At 32.3% G+C, this 19265-nt stretch overlaps 1 protein-coding gene across 1 annotated transcript; it reads right to left on the bottom strand.

Annotated features, from left to right (window-relative positions):
* Nucleotides 1-5893: 5893 nt before the first annotated feature.
* Nucleotides 5894-6914, bottom strand: LOC146534422 (uncharacterized). Its single transcript, XM_085193277.1, has one exon. The coding sequence runs from the start codon at nt 6863-6865 to the stop codon at nt 5894-5896; it is 972 nt and encodes a 323-aa protein (XP_085049403.1). The 5' UTR covers nt 6866-6914.
* Between the last annotated feature and the right edge of the window lie 12351 nt (nt 6915-19265).

Consider the following 19265-nt stretch of genomic DNA (forward strand, 5'->3'; position numbering starts at 1 on the left):
CAAACGTAGCGGGATTTGAACCTCTTGGAAACCTTCTCTTGGTCAAAAAAAGTGTAGAATAAAACTCAACTTATTAAAAATGTTATTATTTTTTTATATTTTTTATTGTTAAAAAGAAAAAAAAAATACATATTTTTAACAGAGAGTAGGCTTATTTTCTTATGCGATTTTAAATTTACAAAAGCCTTTGTCTTCGTCTCCATTTACAGCTAGGAGACATTCATGACGTAGAATATGTTTTAATGCCAGTGCCCGTATTGTGGCTTACCACATAAGGAGGCTTCACCAAAGGTTGACCTCTTAAGTCCTCGTGAGTTTAACTTTCGCAACACTTCAAGAGTTAACTTTGCGATTTACCTATTGCCGATAATGGCATACGTAATTAGTTAGGGCTAGAAACTAAAGATCTATCTATATCTTTTATATATCTTTACAGGTATAGCATTTTTAAATTATATCTAATAACGGTATAATAAAATAGAAAAGTAAATAATGTATAATAGAAATAGGCTCTTTAAGGCTTGAAAATAGATTGTATAATGTAGCAAATGTTTGAAGATAAAAATAATATGCATAGAATATGTAATTACCGTTTATTTTTTGTTTTATTTTATTTAGCTTCATGGTATATCCAGCCCAATAACAGAGTAGGCAGAGGGAACCTAGTGCTAAGACACTCCTTTCCCCACTTTTATTTAATTTCCTCGAGTGGGAATCAAACCCACAACTGAATGCGTTTATAGTGACATTTGTGTTCTGCGCCAAGACTGGCCTCGTTAATGGTTGCCGTTTATGTGAATGTAAATTCTAAAATCTCGTGTTCCCGCATAAGTTTTCTGTGGTTCTGTGAACAGCGAGCGCTCTTTGTCCCAGATTATTTCTCGTTAGTTTGTTATCCTTAGCCTAAAGGGATAGTTCCAACTTAGTATACCTAAATTAGATTTGAATAGAAGTTTCATTCCTTGGATTTTATCTAAGCTGTTTTGTGTCCACTATTTAAAGTTTTCTATGTGGACTCTATCTTTGACGTAATGAAACTATGTATAGCGATATCGTTTATACTTTTTTTGAAGTGAAACTTTAAATGTCTAAACGCGGAGTTTAGTTACGCCAATAATTAGGAAAATAATCGTTCGAGAGACGGAAGTGTTGCAATACTAGGTATTTAGATCTAGGTTTTATCTGACCTGCCATGTCAGGGATACCGCGTGCTAAAAGCTAAAGCTAAAAATCGTATATATTTTATTTTAAACGATCAATGATACTTAAATGTATACAACCAATGCATGTGGTCACAAATCTGAGATTAAATGCCCAAATATTTATTATTTTTAATCATAATTTATTATTACGAAACGTTTATTACTGTTTTATGGTTTAATACTGACAGCAGCCGAAGTGCTAATGATATTCAGATGAATATGAATATTTTTTAAATTTTACAAATTAGTGCCTATACTCTAATAAGGGACGTTCGTTCGAAATTATTATAAAGAAAACCAATGCGAGTTGGACTCTCCTATCATAGGTTCCGTACCTATATAAGTTCAAAATTGTTTGTCATCGTCACTCTGTACACGTTAAGTTGAAGTTTAATTTGTTGGCATATGCAATCATTTTGTATAAAATGAACTACAATCATATATTTGTAATAGTTTTTATCTGTAATATAAATATAATTTTTCTATTTTTAGGATGTTTTTCTTTATTTTAATACAATAAAAGCTGTCACTTCATGACAAATATCATAACTCTGGTTTGACAGAAAATTTATTTTTTATTTATTTATTTATTTATAACAAAGTACATTAAAATTAATTATTCTTCGCGGTCTTAAGCCCGATTTGGCTTGTGTGACCACTGCACATTCCTAAGTACATTAAGTTAACATAAAAACTATACAAAGATACAAATATTTTTAACAAACACAAACATAAACAAAATTACTAACAAAACAAAAAAATAAAAATGTGATTGTGAGGTAGATTGGAAAAAGATGCGTATTTGTAACTACGCGTACGTTTTAAATGTCGAGCTACAGTGTGTTACTTTTATTATAAGAAAAAAATATATATTATAATTTTTTTTTTTTTTTTGTTTCATTTCTTTAATATTTATTTTATATTGTTTTACTTTAATAATTTGATAAGAAATCTTTTATTTTATATTTTATATTATGTATAGTAATTTTATCTTTGAGGGTTTTCGGTATTTCATTAATCAGTCTTGGGATTATATAGTTTGTTGTCCTTTCACCATAAAAATTGTTTGCTCCAGTTGTTTCAATTGTATTATTTGAAATCGATCTCGTTAATATTTTGTGTTCTTTGAAGTTTCTGTTGTGATAAAAGAAATTTTCTTTAAGTAAAATATGTTTTACTTTATCTTGTACTGGTAATACTTTGCAATACTCGAAAAGTTTATGTTCATTGTGGTAGAATTTTTGTCTTACTGACGATGGTGCAATCATTTTAAGTGTTTTTAATTGAATATTATAAATTTTGTTGAGATGGGTTCTGAATGTTCGACCGTAGCTACTAAGCCCATATGAAATTATACTGTCCATTAGAGCTGAATATAATTGTAATTTATTTTTGAAGTGAAGTTTGTATTTCACTAAATAGAGTTTTGCTGTAATAAGCCGTAGTTTATTGCATATATATTCAATGTGCTTATCCCAATTAAATCTGTTGTCTATAATAAGCCCTAGATATAAATGCTCTTCAACTTGATCAATGGCCTTGCAGTTACAGGTCATACTATTACGATGCATACAATCGTGGTCGTGAGATATAATTTTGTACTCGCCCAAAAATCTGTTTCAATAAGGTTCCTATTAAAAACATAATAATTTCCGATTTCAATAAGGTGTGTATTAAAAACAAAGCGACATGCAGTAAAAATTATTTTATTGTTTGAAAGCACATAACATGCAGTTTTAATTTAGTTGGTTTTAAAAATGATATCCTGTAAATGTCTACCTCCATTGACCACACACTGCTGAAGCCTTTCCCGGAAGTTGTCCATTACTCGTCGAGTCATATTCAGCGGAATAGCATTGATTTCTTCCGTGATTGCAGCCTTCAGTTCATCGATGGTTCGGGGACGATGCGTTTACACCTTTTCCTTCAGGTAACCCCAGAGAAAGAAATCGCAGGGGGTTAAATCAGGTGATCTCGGCGGCCACCCAACGTCACCTCGCAAAGAAATGAGATGACCGGGAAACATTTGTCGCAGGATTTCCATTGAACGCCTGGATGTATGGGCTGTAGCACCATCTTGTTGGAACCAGATGTTATCGTTGTCATGATTCTGCGTTAATTCCTCCAATTTCGGTTTCAGAAAAGTTTCAAGCATGTCGCAATACCGAGCAGAGGTAACTGTGACGACTTGACCATCTTCTTCAAAAAAATAGGGACCCCACACACCAAACTCTGCAATAGCGCACCACACTGTCACTCGAGGGCTGTGAAGTGGTCGTTCGTGTAGGTTTCGTGGGTTATTCTCAGCCCAGCATCGAAAATTCTGTTTGTTGACAGTTCCGGCGAGGTGAAAATGTGCCTCATCACTGAAGATCAAAACAGCAGTGCGGGGGATCTGCTGAATGTCGCGGCATAAATTTGTTCGTGTGTCTAAGTCTCTAACTGTTAATTCTTGCACTACCTGAATCTTGTATGGGTGAAATTTAAGGTCTCTATGCAGTATTCTGCGGACACTACTGAAAGATAATCCTAGTGAAGCGGCATGTTTCCGAACAGAACGCCGAGGGGATTGTTGAATTGAAGCCCGCACTCTATCCACGTTTTCCGCTGACGTTGACGTCCTAATTCGGCCTTGTGGTCTTGTTTTTAATGCTGATGATGTTGCTCTAAAATTTGATACCCAATTTCTGATTGTTGGTCCAGTGGGAATGGGATCACGTCGACCAATAGCAAAATGTAAACGGAACGCACGCTGTGTTGTGATCACGGAGCCGCCATTTTTAATAAACTCTTCAACTACGAACGCACGATGTTGTCCCGACCAAGCCATTGCTCACACTAAAACTGCATGTCATGGCGCGTCTAATGACACCATCCCCACCCTTCTACTCCTTCCCTTCTTCGTGCAACGTCCTTCCAAAACCGGAAAGTTCAATATGACTCACCCTGTAGTATATTATTACTTTTATAGAATTCGTGTATTTGATTAGATATAAATTTTTCAATTATTTTATCTATTACGGGCAGAATTGTAATAGGGCGATAATTATTATAATTTTGTTTACATCCTTTTTTGAAAATTGGCCTAACAATTCCAATTTTTAGTTCGTCAGGGTAAGAGCCCGAATGAACACTTGTGTTGATTAACTTACATATGACTTGTGTGATTTTTGTACAAATACACTTAATATCGAGAGGTCTTATATTATCAACGCCGGCAGATTTTTGTGTTTTAATATTATTTATAATTTTGCATATATCTTTTTTTTCCGCTTTCTTAAATTTCATCGACATATTTGTGTCTGTATAAATTCTTGTCTAATAGTGGAGTATTGCATTTCAAGATTACATTCTTAATATTATTATTGAACTCATAAGCAAAATTATCGGCAATTGTTTTAGTAGCATCACTATCAAAGGCCTTTAAAATTACACTGTCTAATGATTCTTTAATTCTACCTGTTATTCTATCAAGTATTTCCCAAATTTTTCGTTGATTGTGTTTATGTAATCTGATTTCATTTTGAATACTTTTGTCTTTTTGCTGATGTATAATTTTATTACATTTGTTTCTTATTTTAGTATACTCAAGTTTTAATATCCTATTGTTAATATCATTTTTCCATTCCTTAAATTTACTATCTTTTTCCTTACATACTTTTACAACCTTAAAGTTTACCCAATTTTGTTTATTCCGTTTAGAATTTTTTATTTTTACTTTATATTCTCCCGCTTCATAACATTGTAATATTTTTAATTTTAATTCTTTATAAATTGTATTCGGACAATCCGTATTGCATATGCTCTCCCATTTAACGTTTTTTAATTCATTTTGTATAATGTTATTATCAAATTTTATTTTATATTGAGAAACAGCCTGTATATTGCTTGGTTCTAAACAGGTTATGATCGTAAGTCTATGATCTGCCAGTACAGTTGCGACCGCCGCGCTGACCGCGTCTTGTGTGTGCGATCTCAGAAAGATGTGATCTATGCAAGTTTTGGACGTGTAGTCTATTGTAGCTTCTATTCTAGTATAATCGGAGATCCCACACTCAAGACCATTCTCACTCATTAAATTAAGATATTGCGTACGGATGTTATTGTATGAGCGAAGATTTATATTCATGTCACCCAAAACAAGTAGATCCTTATCTGGTATAGCATTTAATATACTACCTAGTTCACGGATAAAGTGTAATGCATTATACGATGGAGGTCTGTACACAGCGCACAGGTACATAATTCGCTTTGAGGGTGTCGTTAGTTGCCCAGTGATACATTCGAAATATTTAGTAACGCGATTGTTTAATTTAAATTTATGCTTTTTTGAAATATACATAATAATACCACCTCCTTTGCGACCATTACGTAGCTGTGTATACATAGTGTAGCCATCCAAATAAAATAGTGTACTGAGGTTTTCCGTTATACCTACCTCACTTAATATTAAAACATCTATATTTCTTTTAGCCTTGGCGACAATTAATTCTATATAGACAAAATTTTTAATAAGCGACCTTATATTAATGTGGATACAAGTTAAATTACAGTTATATTTAGAGACATGTTTAAAATATTCGTTAATATCTACACAGTCATATAACTCTGTAATGTTATTCGATGTTATACTAGAAGCCATTTTAATAACAACACTATATATATTGGCATATCGAATAAAGGTCACTTGCTTACTTCACTAGCTCCTTCAGGTCTTCATCACTTCTAATAGTAAAAATCTTACTCTTTTCGGATTTTCTTACCAGTATTTTCCCTTCCTTGCACCATACAAATTTAAATTTATCTTTACATATTTGTTTAGCGTTCCATAAAAGAGTTCTGTTATAGTAAGTTAATTCTTCTCTTATGTAAATATGTCCATGCATTTCTTTGTTGCCTGTCGTGGTTAGTATATTGTCAACGTAAATTTGAGTCGTTTTTGCTTCTTTAATCCAATTATTTCTTTTAATTTCATCATACATTTCGAATTTTAATTTTCCTAATCTCCCAGGTGGCGTCGGTACCCGCTTGATTTTTTTTATATCTGCCACGTTTTTGTGTAATTTTTTCGCTATAGCGTTTGATATTTCTTCCAAATTTTCGTTCTCTAGATAAGGTATTCCCATTATTTCGATATTTTTATTTAATTCTTTTTGCTCGTACTCATTTAAACGTTGTTCTAAGGCACAAATTTTATTGTCGGTAGATTTGTATTTATTTTCTAAATCAATGGTTTTCTTTTCTAGTTGTTTTACTTTGTCCTTGAAAGCTTCCATGCACTCGAGAAATTCGTCTACTTTCTCGCTGCAATATTGGAGAGCAGTGTTTGTTTCCCTTAGTTCCTTTTTAATTATTTTGTTTATTTCAGTTGTTAGATCGTTAAGTAGTTTTTTCATGTCGAATGGATAGTAGCTTTGCTGTTGTACTTCTTCGTCGTCCTCTACTTCTTCTTGTGGTGTAATGAATGAGCCTCTTCGAGGTGATTTTTGTGAGCATTCACGGCACGTCCACTCCAAATTTTCAGCTGATCTCAGAGAATTTAGTTGTTTAGCTGTTAGTCCTGAGCATATCGCTGTAGCATGCACTATAACACTACACTTATTACATTCAAGTCCAGGATTCTTTTTCGCTATCAATTTAGAGCAATGCGTACACTTTGCCATAATTATCCTTTTTTGTTTTCTACCGTTTGAGTTTGAACGTCTAACCGTTACGAATGACAGATGAGGAATAATACCCTATAACATTTGATTACGCGGTGAATTTCATAGAAAATGTGGTAAAAACGATATATAAATGCTTGTATCTTTAGATTGCGTTGATTTAATAGTATTTTTTTTTCCATACTCCAACACACCGTAGATTTGAATATTGTACATTTATTTCAGTTTCATACCTCCACGAGGTCTTGAGAAAAATGATGTAGACAGACGAACAGAACGACAATAAGGGTTTTTTAAATTCTTTTGAGAAGCGGAACTCTAAAAATAGCATATAAACAGTACGGTGTCATCCGCCAGCTATATTATTCGAGCTAGGGATTTCCATATTAGCTAAAAGCACACCAGGTGCACGTTACGGCTCGCCAAACTTTTTTACAACCCTATAATAAAACCATGAACGCGTTTCATAATAAACTTGGATATGTGTAAATGTTTGAATAATGGTAGAAACGGGTTAGAATTATAAATATATATTATATTATAAATATATATAAGATATATGTTTTTTGTATCTGATAAAGGAAGAAGGTAGAAAAGGGAGACCCCATGCTAGGTGGGAAGATGACTTAATCAAGATAGCTGGAACAAACTGGACACAAAAAGCCCAGTCAAGGGAAGACTGGGCATCTTTGGAGGAGGCCTTCACCTGCACAGGGGTTCTTGCTTAACACATATACATCAATAGATATAGATATATAAATAAACAAAAAAAGCAAATTTAAAAACAATAATAATAAAAGCTAAAATGGATGAAATAATAAATAAATAAATAGATAATAAATATATGATTAGATATAATAAACGCACTAACAAATTTACTAACTACAATATGCTTAAAAACAACTAAAACTAAAACTAACAGAAAAAATTGTATTTATATTCTATGAAATGTAACTACCAACCAAGAATGCAAGAAATAAAAGGCTTTTATTTTTTTATTTTATTTTTATTTTTTTTATTTTATTTTATTTTATAAAGGAAGAAGGAAAAACTTGTGTAGGTGTATCCTAATCTTATAGCAAATTTTGGCATTTTTGTATCATTTTTCTTGTAGAGAATAGAAAATTTTTTTAAATAACATATACACAAGGTATACTTTTTATCTGGTTTACTATATATCTATATATATTATTATAAATATATACATACATACGTACACGTATTTGTATTAGGAATAGTTTTTCATTAACTACTCAGGCTTTTTACAGAAGATTTGATTTTATTTTCACATTAAATCGACCAAAATATCCACTGGACGGGCCCAATCAAAATTTTCACGAAATTAACTGTTTATAAATATTAGTATTAAGTTATATTAAAATAAAAATGATTCAAGTATATATATATACATACTTCACAATAATAATACGACAATTATTTTAGTGCCTACCTATATAAAAATAATTACTCGAGTCTCATTAAATTTAATATTATACGACACTTATTGAAGGTATTACATATTCATTGTGTACGTACATACCTATATCCATTTTATAGCATTTTAATCTGGACAGGTTTTAAAAGGTTGTCTTGCGAAGTTAATGGAATATGCAATATATTAACTATTTAATTATTATTTATAGTTATTATCTCGCTATGGCACGTGCGAAAATAAGAGTTATTTTATTCGCATTTTGTTTAACAGCATTCTTATGGGTTATTGAGTTTTTATATGTATTTAAAATAGAATATCATTTTGAATTGCGAGTTATTTAAACTGTGTTGTTATTTAAACTTATATGATTTAACTAGCTTCCGCGCAGCTTCGCTTCTATTTTGAATTTAAAAAAAAAACAATAAAAAATGAGTTTCACGCTGTATCCCGCACACAGCAGGATAGAGAGGGAACCTAGTGTTAAGATACTCTGTTCACTACTTTCTGCCGAATTCTGGAGACATTGCGAGTTGAGTGGCGGAACTTAACGCCTCGCTATGCCTCTTTACCAGAGCGAGGATAATGAAAATATTAAATATTTAATTTCCTTAAGCGGGAGGAATCGAACCCACAACCTGTCACGTTTACAGCCAGACGCTTGGGCCCCCGTTCCAGTATTGACCTCAACGGCATTGCATAAATTTCCTAATAAATATACAAAAAAACAATGAAATTCATACATTTATTTTTCCTAAAAATATACTATAATTTCATCATAAATAAGCGCGTTAAGGAAATTGTAGGATTTCGTTCTTTAACTTAAGGTTCAAGCCGATGAAATTAATAGGATTTTATCGTTCAGTGAAGTGGAAGCAGTAAGCGTAAATCTTACTTGTGAGTAGGTAGATTTCAATTTATATCATAACCTAGTAGATAGGCCAGTCGTGACGTGCGACTATAAACGCGGCAAAGCGCGGCGTTGAGTTCCGCCACTCACACGAAATGCCTCCAGAATTTGCCTGAAAGTGGGAGACGGAGTGTCATAATACTAGATTCTCCCTACCTACCCTGAAGTGAAGCTAAAAAGTACCGGTTAAGTGCGATTCTGAATCGTCCAATAAGGCTTCCGTAAAAATTTCAGGATTTTAGGTCAACGGGAATTTATCTTATAAAAATTAACAAACTTAAGTTGATATTAATTTCAGCTTGATACCTCTACACGATTTCCAGATAAATTGCTCTTGACAGATGGACAAACGGACAATAAAATAAGTCCATAAGGGTTCCGTTTTTACCTTTTGAGGTACAGAACCCTAAAAATCGTAATAGATATATCATCATCATCATCATCATCGACAGGCATCGATTGTCCACAGATCTCGATCTTCAGCCCTTCGGACCCTTCCGCCTCCCGCCAACCACTTCAGGTCGTCGATCCATCTAGCAAGGGGTCGTCGTACCGGATTTTTGTACGGGGTCTTAACTCTAAAACACGTCTGCCCCAGCTGCCGTCCGCTCTACGACAAATATATAATATATATACAGCATGTTAATAATCTATCTATAAAACCGTCCATCGAGCAAGTAAGTAGTCGATTGATCTACATCCCTCGGGATATTAGTTCTGCAGCGCAATTCCACTGGAGATAGAAGATAATGCATTGGAAATTCAGCTTCTTCATTAATTTCGAATAGATAGGGTATTGTTTATAGTGTATATAAAATTTTATTATTATTATTTATTTTAAATGAATATTTTTATAAATAAAATTGGTAATATGCTATCAAGAATGTCTTAATTTGGAGAGCTTCTTCTGATAATTGTGGGTTCGATGATCTACTGTCATACGGAAAAATAATTATATTTATATTATTTTCTGCTTTAGTAGACGAAGTACGGCTCCGACCACGGTGGAATTTATGGTGTACTGTGCAAGGTGCAGTGTAGTGGTGGTGCATGACCAACAGTGACCACTAACTAAGTCTTGACAATCACTACAAGTTGTGCTTTTCAACGGTTTCGATTGTACTCGAGGGGATGAAAAATTTAACATTTTCATATTTTCGCTTTGGTAATTAGACAAAGCGCAGCCTTGAGAATTCAGTGGAAAGTGGTAACAGAAGTGTCTGAATGGGGAATAGAATGTCTTAGCACTAAGTTCCCAGGTTCACTCTACGCCTATCTTGAAATGTGCGGAATACGGCGCGAAACTAAAAAGAAATTAAGGATATAGGTATAGCTATTCTTTTCTTAAGCAGATAATAAAAAAAATGTAGGACAATTAAAATAATATTAAATAATTTTAACACGTCGTCATCCTCACAATGTTTCTTCACTCATTATTTCATCCATTCAATTTTATAATTTATGTAAAACATATAAAACTCATTTTTGAAGTTCAATATAAATATTAAACTTATTACTTTGTGTGCCTGTAGTACCAGCACATTGTTACGGAATTGGTTAATAACGGAAACCTATTTCGAGGTGCGACGTTACATATGAGCGTTTCATGAAATTGCCTGAAATTACCAGATTAATCTATCTTTTGAATAATATAACGTATTTACAATGAATGCTACTTGGAAAATACAAGGTAAATGTAATTTGCTATTATAATATTAATGTTTAATTAGTTTTTGTAAATCATTATTGGCTTGAGCTGTAGTGGCGCAGAGGCACGAAGGCACTACAGGTTGAGGGGTTTGATTCCCAGTTAAGGAAATATTTTATATTTCCCTTTTTTTCGCTCTGGTGTCGTCCGTCCCAGTTTTGTCACTCAAAACGCAATGCCTTCAGATTTAGGGGGAAAGTGGGGAACAGAAGTATCTTAAAGGGGGCGGAGTGTCTTAACACTAAGTAACCTCTGCCTGCCCGTTGCGAGTATTTTTTATATGTAACAGTAGCTGAGGTCGTCGTGGTGCAATGGTACAGCGTTTTATAGTAAGCGCAACGGTCGTGGGTTCGATTCGTATACAAGGAAATGAATTACATGGATCTGAGTTCAAAGGTAACAAACATAAAAAAATACATTCGAATTGATCCTCCTTTTCCTACAGAAGTCGGTTAAGAAGAAAAATTTAGTCACGAATTTAGTATTACATTTGTGTATAATAATATTATGAACAAGTAATAATTAAGTGTATGTCCAATATGCAAATTACACTTCGTGGACGCCCAATATGGAGATATGAATAGATAATTTCGCTTTAAAGTTGTCTGGTTCGCCTTGTCCCCCAAAAGGAAGCTAAACTATATACATACGTTCTCCAATTACAGTAGTTTTATAATACTTATTTTGAATTTCTTATTATGAATATGTATGGCCTATTTATATTAAAATATGTATATCACGCAGACCTTTAATTAAATTTTATATATTATAATATTTGTGGGCCCCACAAGTAAGAAAGAACAGTAAGAGCTAGCTAATTTGCTAATAGTAAATAGGTAGTTGTGCTTAACATATACGAATGTCACTATATTACTACTTTTTTAGCTTCACTATATATTCCGCACGCAGCCGGGTAGGCAGAGTACACTAATGTTAAGACAGTCCGTTTTCCGTTTTGGCATCCATTGCGTGTTGAGTGGTGGAACTAAACGCCGTGCTTTGCATCGACACTCGAAAAAAGAAAATATAAAGGAAATGAAATAAGAGAAAATTAAAATATAAATTTAAATAAATATTTCATTGCCTCGAGTGGGGATCGAACCCACAATTATAATTGTTATGAGCACGGAGCATCTGTACACTCAATGTATATTTTTAAGCTCATATTGAAATGATAGATGTTTTTGAAAAACGATGGGTATGTAAAATTAGCGAAATAAGACATTTTATGAATATATTCTTCATTTCCTATAAAATGTTTAGAAAATGAAAATGCAAACAACAAAACATTTTTAGTTTTATATTTTTAAAAATACTTTTGAAACAGAATTTCTTCAACAAAGACTCCCCCATGATTCAAAATACATAAAATTAGAACTCTCGTAAAAAAAAAACCCGAAAGTAGGTAAAATTAACTTCGCGAAGCAAAAGAACCGATGTTATATAAGTGAGCGGAAGTCAAAAGTGTTCTAAGCTACCACTATACTAAAAATAACAACTCTAGTTGTTCGCCATGAACTAGATTCTCTGTTGCGGATTTAAATGTCCAGCTCGACGTCCATTCGGGCTCGTTATTCCAAAAACATAAGCTTAACTTTCTTAAACACGGAAAACTATGTTGCGTTAAAACTCTACGCTATATTTTTTATATTTACCCTCATTTATTTTCACTATATTCTACTAATATTATAGGTATATAAGGATGGATGTTTGTTCAATTTTCGTGCAAAAACAGATTTCGATGAAACTTTACAGTAATATAGTTTATAATATAAGAATAACACATATATTATTGGCTATAATTTATGTAAAGATTCTGTATACCTATAATCTATATATATAAAATCGAAAGGTCACTCACTCATCACGAAATCTCAGAAACTACATGTGCTAGAAATCTCAAATTTTGCATAGGAGTTACTTATAGGACGTAGGTGCTCGCTAAGACGGGAATTTGCAATATTCGACTTCTAAGGGGTTGTTTTTGGGGTCGAAAGTTTGTATGAAACTTCTTTACTACAAATGCTAGGAGTCTCAAATTTTGCATAGACGTCACTAGGACGTACTCATGGAGACAGAAATTAATAATAACATAGTTCACGCGGGTGAAACCGCGAGCGGGCCGCTAGTATGATAATAAGATTAAACGGATGAAGTCGCGCGTGGGTCGTTAGTTATTATCCTAAATGAATCTTTGAATGATTTCATATAATATAAATGTAGGACATATGGCGCTGTGAAACAACGTTCAACTACAAACGTAGTGGGTTCGATCCACACTCGGAGGTATTATAATCTAACAATTATTGGTTATTTTGTTTTTAAAATATAGCCATTAATACATAGTTTCCATTAGTGGTAATGGAATAAGAAATACTGTCAAGTATCATTTGCACTTTTCTAACACACTATTTTAGAAGCATTCAGTTATATAAATGGAAAAATTCTGCATTAATAAATTGGAAAAAAATATTTAAATGTAAGCTTTTAAAAATTTTCGGCACATCACGCAAATATCAGTCTATATACCGAAAATAGAGTAAAATATGAGTATAATAGAGTAAAATATGATACATTTTAAATTTTATATTGGTAGCTACCAGCCCCCTTGCGGCTTTGCCCGCATAACTTATACTAATAATATTTTATTATACTTATCTATACTGCTATTCACTTACTAAAACGTAATTATTATTTATTTGTAAATTTATTAGATTCCACGGAAATTCCATTATAAAAAAAGTAGATTATGTATTGCTACTTACACTTACACACACCCCCTTCATCTTTAGAATAAAATTCTTTCATCTAAAAAAAATCGTATAATAGACGTGGTTCAGCTGTTCCGGAGATAAGCCCGGGCCAAAAAAAATTTGGTCCGTGTCTTTTACTAACGCGTACATAACGCTTCGTAAAAATATTCATAAATGTTTTAAATAACAAATAACTGACACAATTTAATATTTTTACAAAAATAAACAGGAATAAATCCAGCCTATACCTGAGCAATACCGTTAGAGTTTCAATACAAAATTATAAAAGCCAGTAGAAAGTATCGCATCATTAGCGTGCAAACGAGGTGTACCAGCATTTTCGCTTAGCGGGAGGAAATGGGAAATACACTCGATTCAAGACCGCTGATGCTATTCACGTATTTCACTCGCAATACGCAATAAAAGTCAATAATAATATTTAACGGTAAGCTACCTGTTACTTTATGTACGTAAAACATGTAAGAAGGACGAAGGTAAAAGGATAAACTGAAAAATATATATGTTCAGTGTTATCTAATATGGTGTGGATATTTAGGAATTAATTTTTTAATGTATTACTCGTGGATAAGAATACAAGTAAAATACGATCATATGGAATTAATTTAGTTCTTCTTTCTTTCATATTAGCAATCAAGTTGTACGTGTTTGTTGAATTGAGGGTTTGTTAATATATTTTAGCTCTATGCGTTATCCCGCTTTTAACAGGGTAGGCAGACACAGAGAGAACCTATTGTACAGATACTCTAAGTTAAAGAAATTGCGTGTCAAGTGAGTGACCCCTACTAGCCCCGAGTGTAAATCGAACTTAAATCCATCATCGTATATACAGTCAGATGCTGAGCCTCTACGGCCAAAATCAAAAGATTTTTTATTAAGCCTTTATATTTGATATATATTATATTTTATCTATTTATGTTATATTTGGTTCTTTATACGAGTATTGAAGGAAATTTTCTGTTCTGTTATTTGATTATGTCATCAACATGTCAATTCGAGCACTTACACTTAGCATAAACGGGAACCGAGGGAGGTAAATTTCACTACCAGATTACATTTTTTCAATGAAATTATTGAAATTAATTTATATCTTGAAAATATTTAAATTATAGTGATATTAATGAAATACAGAATACAGTCAAAATATTACAAATACATGTAATCTCCTGTAGTACTACATAGCGGCTATTTATTTATAGGTATATTTGGAAAATATTACTAGAAAAATATTTAGAACTTGGATGGTTTCAAAGAGGCGGGGTTTCATATTCCGCTACGTTTAAATTAGTATTTTTCTTTCCTAACTTTGGAATGACAAATGAAAAATATTAAAAATAAATAAAACTTAACATAATAAAACAGAAAGTTATATTTTAATTATGTACATACATATGAGGGTAAGTCGGTCTGTCGTGTGCTTTGAAATACTTTTATATTAAATGCGTATAATTGCTGCAGCTTTGGATAAGGCGTTGACTGCGGCGTTCACTTAAATGAAGTGGCAAGTAAATATATATGATATTTATTTCTAAAAAGAAATTCCACATTTATATTTTATAGTTTAGCTAGATTGATTATTAGTATAAATTATATATTAAAATATAATAAATTTAAGTGTTGAATTTCGCCACTCAACAGACTATGTCTTGAAATGTCTTAATGGGAACGGAGTGTCTTACAAATTCCCTATGCCTACCCTACTATGTGCGGGGTACATCGTAAAACTTAAATATAAATGAATAGGATATTTATATAATATACCAATAGATATACTTTAAACACATTTTTAAATATCATTTTTTATTACAATTACCTAGCAGAAAAAATCATAGCATAGGTGTGTAAGTAGGTAAATATTCCTTTTATGGAGGGGGCATTTCTCCGATACACTAAAAGTGTCTAAACGTAGAGTTTAGAGAATCAAACCTACAACCTGTCGCTTGATGCAAACATCAACAAATGCCGCTGCGCCACGACTGACCTCATCTCTATAGATTATTTAAATAAAAAAATATATTAATAAAGAAAAAAATTCTTAACCTATTACCGCAATATTCTCTGCTGTCGGTATGTATGAAATTATTAGCAAAGGCAGACGGAATGCAGCTTATGGTATTTTAAGTTTACGAGGCGTCGTCGGTCGCGCAGACGTCATAATTATGTGCATTAAACGCTCGTACATAACTATATAAGAGTGAAAGAATGACCTATAATTAAGGGTTTGCAGTTCAAAGTCAGTTCACTTACTGCAGTTTGCAGTAAGTGCTAGTAGGAAGTCGTAGAAGATATTTTGAAAATATTTTGGATCGAGGAAATAGGAGAAGACCCGTCAAGTGGAAGTCAGTCCCGCTCACCGAGGATTTGGCACCAATTTCATGAGTGTAGGCTATAAAAGTCAATCTTAAGTTTCCAGGGCTACGTTTTTTGGGGCCAGTCGTGGGGCAAGTGGTACAAGCGTGTGACTGTAAAAGCGACAGGTTTTGGGTTCGAATTCCACTTGACAAACGAAATATTTAATATCTTCATTACTTTCTCTGGTGTCGAGGAAAAGCGAGGCATTAAATTCCTCTACTGCCTCCAGAATTCAGCGGAAATGGGGAACGGAGTGTATTAACACTAGATTCTGTCTATATGCAGCGTGTTTAGTCAAAGCCGCGATTTACCTTGTTAATAGAGCGAAGAAATAAAAATATTAATATTCAATAATTGAAAATTTTGAAATTGAAATTGTTTTTTTTATAAATTTCAGCTTTTTGCATCTGTTAATATATTATGTACATAAAATTATATTATTAATATGGTAATTAAATACCTCATGTTCAACCCTAGGTATTTCTTCCGTGTTAGCATGTGTTAGGTTAATGGAATACAAAGTGTAATCTGCGAGTATGTACTTAGTTCAAGAAGCTCCTTGCTGCATTAGCGTTACCTAGCTCTAAGATTGTTAGCCTGATAAGCTATAATACGATCAAAATGTTCTAAATAGATAATTCTATCTATCTATCTATCTATCTATCTATCTACTTATCTAGAATAGAATAGATTAAATAAACAACAAACACCGTATAAGTTAATTATTGTAATACATTTCCAAGTCGGTTATCAAGATGGCGTTGCAAGTTGCATGTTGCATTCATACCGTTAACAATTTGTATGGGATTTTCCGCTGACTAAGCTTATTTTTCTTTTTACTTATTTATATAAGTTATTTTATTTTATTTTATTTGAGATAATCGTCATTAGGTCCTAATACTTATCTGTATTACACGTCCCTGTTTCTCGAACTTTGTAAGGAAACAATATTTCGTTTATTTAAATAATTTATAACTTAAGTGTTACAACCACTAAGTCAATAAAAAAATATGTTAGCTGAAACATATTGTACTTATTTATATCTTAGGTAGGTAGGTAGAGGAAACCTAGTGTTAAGACACTCCGTTCACCATTTTCAGCCCAAATTATGCCAAAAAGCCGAAAAATACGTGCTACCATCAAAAATCGAAGTTTTATAAAAAAATTGATACTTATAACAGACGTTATATAAAACTTCAATTATAAATCACCAGAGTGATTAAAATTCATCATGAAATCTGAATGAAACTTGCATAATGTTATTAATACCAACATACAATATTATAATATTTAAATTATTCATATAAATTGAGGAAGCTGAAATTAAATGCGACATGCATATTTTCGTTGTAGCCCCCAGGCGACAATGTCAGTGATTAAGATGCATGTAAGAACGCTACTTAAAAGTAGTGGTAGGAATAAATAACTAATATTATAAACACTCGGAAGATATATTTCATAATAGTACATATGTTGCTTAGAAACGCAATTTATATTTTACGGTATATTTTAAGAAACAAAGCCTTAAAAAATCCATGGAAAATGGGGATCGGGGTGTCTTTGCGCTAGGTTCCCTCTGCCTACGTGCTATATATATGGGATATACTTACATAACACAACTATATATGGGGAGGCAAAATGTAACATCCATTATGATGATAATTTTGAACAATTTTTACAATGTGTTTTTTTATTTCTTTTAAAAGATCACGGCCTAAGCTTGTGAAAGAAATGTTCTACTGAAAAAGATTGTGTTCTAACTCATGTACTCAGTACTCTAGGGACGAACTTTCAAAAGTTCTTTCGCCTTAGTTATAATAACTACTTGGAAATTGAAATAAAAAAAATAAGATATGTGGAAACATTAAGCACCTTTTCTTTCACAACAAAAAGTATTAACAATGTACCGTTATACTTATTAAGCATATTTTTCTATAGATAAACATAAAAATAATATTATTAGTAGATCTATCAGTCAGTCAATCAATCAGTACAGTCTTTTCTTGTGTTTAGTATTATTTTTTTACAATTATTATTTTTTTGCTATTGAAGAATGAGAATGAATTCTGTAAAAGGAAGTTCTCAATACGATTCAACAAAACGTGATACCGGAGTGTACGATAACTGATAAGAGAGTGTAGGGCGACCACAGTTGACCTTTGAAATGACGCTATGGATGATATTAGAAGCAATTTACGTATAAATCTTAAGGATCAAAAAAAATCTTAGCTTATCTTCTTCTATATTTTTTATTTAACACCAGAGACAATGTTTAAAAAAATGTGGTGCTATTTTATAAAATCGCCTTTTCGTCTAGTATAGAGCTATAAGTAAACCTACTTCCGATAAACATATTTTCGTATATTTTTAAATATATTATTTTATAATATTAATTTTAATTTAATTTAATATTAATACCCCTTTTTTAAAAAAAATACAATTTAGATCCCCTGTCTTATTTCATAATTTTTTTCTTTTATATTAGGTATATGTATTTACTATCTTTAAATATATATTTACATAGAGAAAGCCTCTACTTTCAGTCATATAAAAACGATGGATATCACGTGACAACACTCTCACGGTGCCTTATTATGCTAATGTAATTGAAGACCCATGGACGACACTCGCAAGCCAATAAACTCTGGTCATCAACCTTTTTACTTTTGTGCTTCATACATTTAATTACTTAAGGTATACGCCATCTTCGTATTTACACTTAATATTACAATTTTAAAAAAATAAATAAAAATATCGGTCAAGTGCGAGTCGGATTCTCCTATCGAGAGTTCCGTAGCAATTTCATTCATGTAATATTCGAGTTTTGGGTGTACTTGTTTTAGTTTTATTTTATTTGTTGCCTCACAGTGCCTACAAAATAAATAATTTTCCTATATTGTCGTCAAATAGCTGACCACCACCACCACTCATGATATTGAAAAGCTGTAATTTGGCTAATGGTACATTATTAAGCACGCCTTCATTTATTTTGCATAAATATTGGAAAATTTTCTTACTGAAACGTCAACGTGGGCGACTTATGTATTTTCTTCTTTATATAAAACAAAACAATTGTTTTGAAACATGTTAAATTTGCATCTAGTTACTCTAGTATTATACCCCATTTATCTCTTAGGTCGAACTAAATTTACTTAAATACATCAATCAAACTTTACAACTTCGCGGCGTTAAGTTCCGCAACTCCACGTAATGGCCTCCAGACTTCT

Source organism: Heliconius melpomene, chromosome 11, assembly GCF_056956725.1.
Source record: "Heliconius melpomene rosina isolate 202511_hmr_F chromosome 11, ASM5695672v1, whole genome shotgun sequence".
Classification (NCBI taxonomy): Eukaryota; Metazoa; Arthropoda; class Insecta; order Lepidoptera; family Nymphalidae; genus Heliconius; species Heliconius melpomene.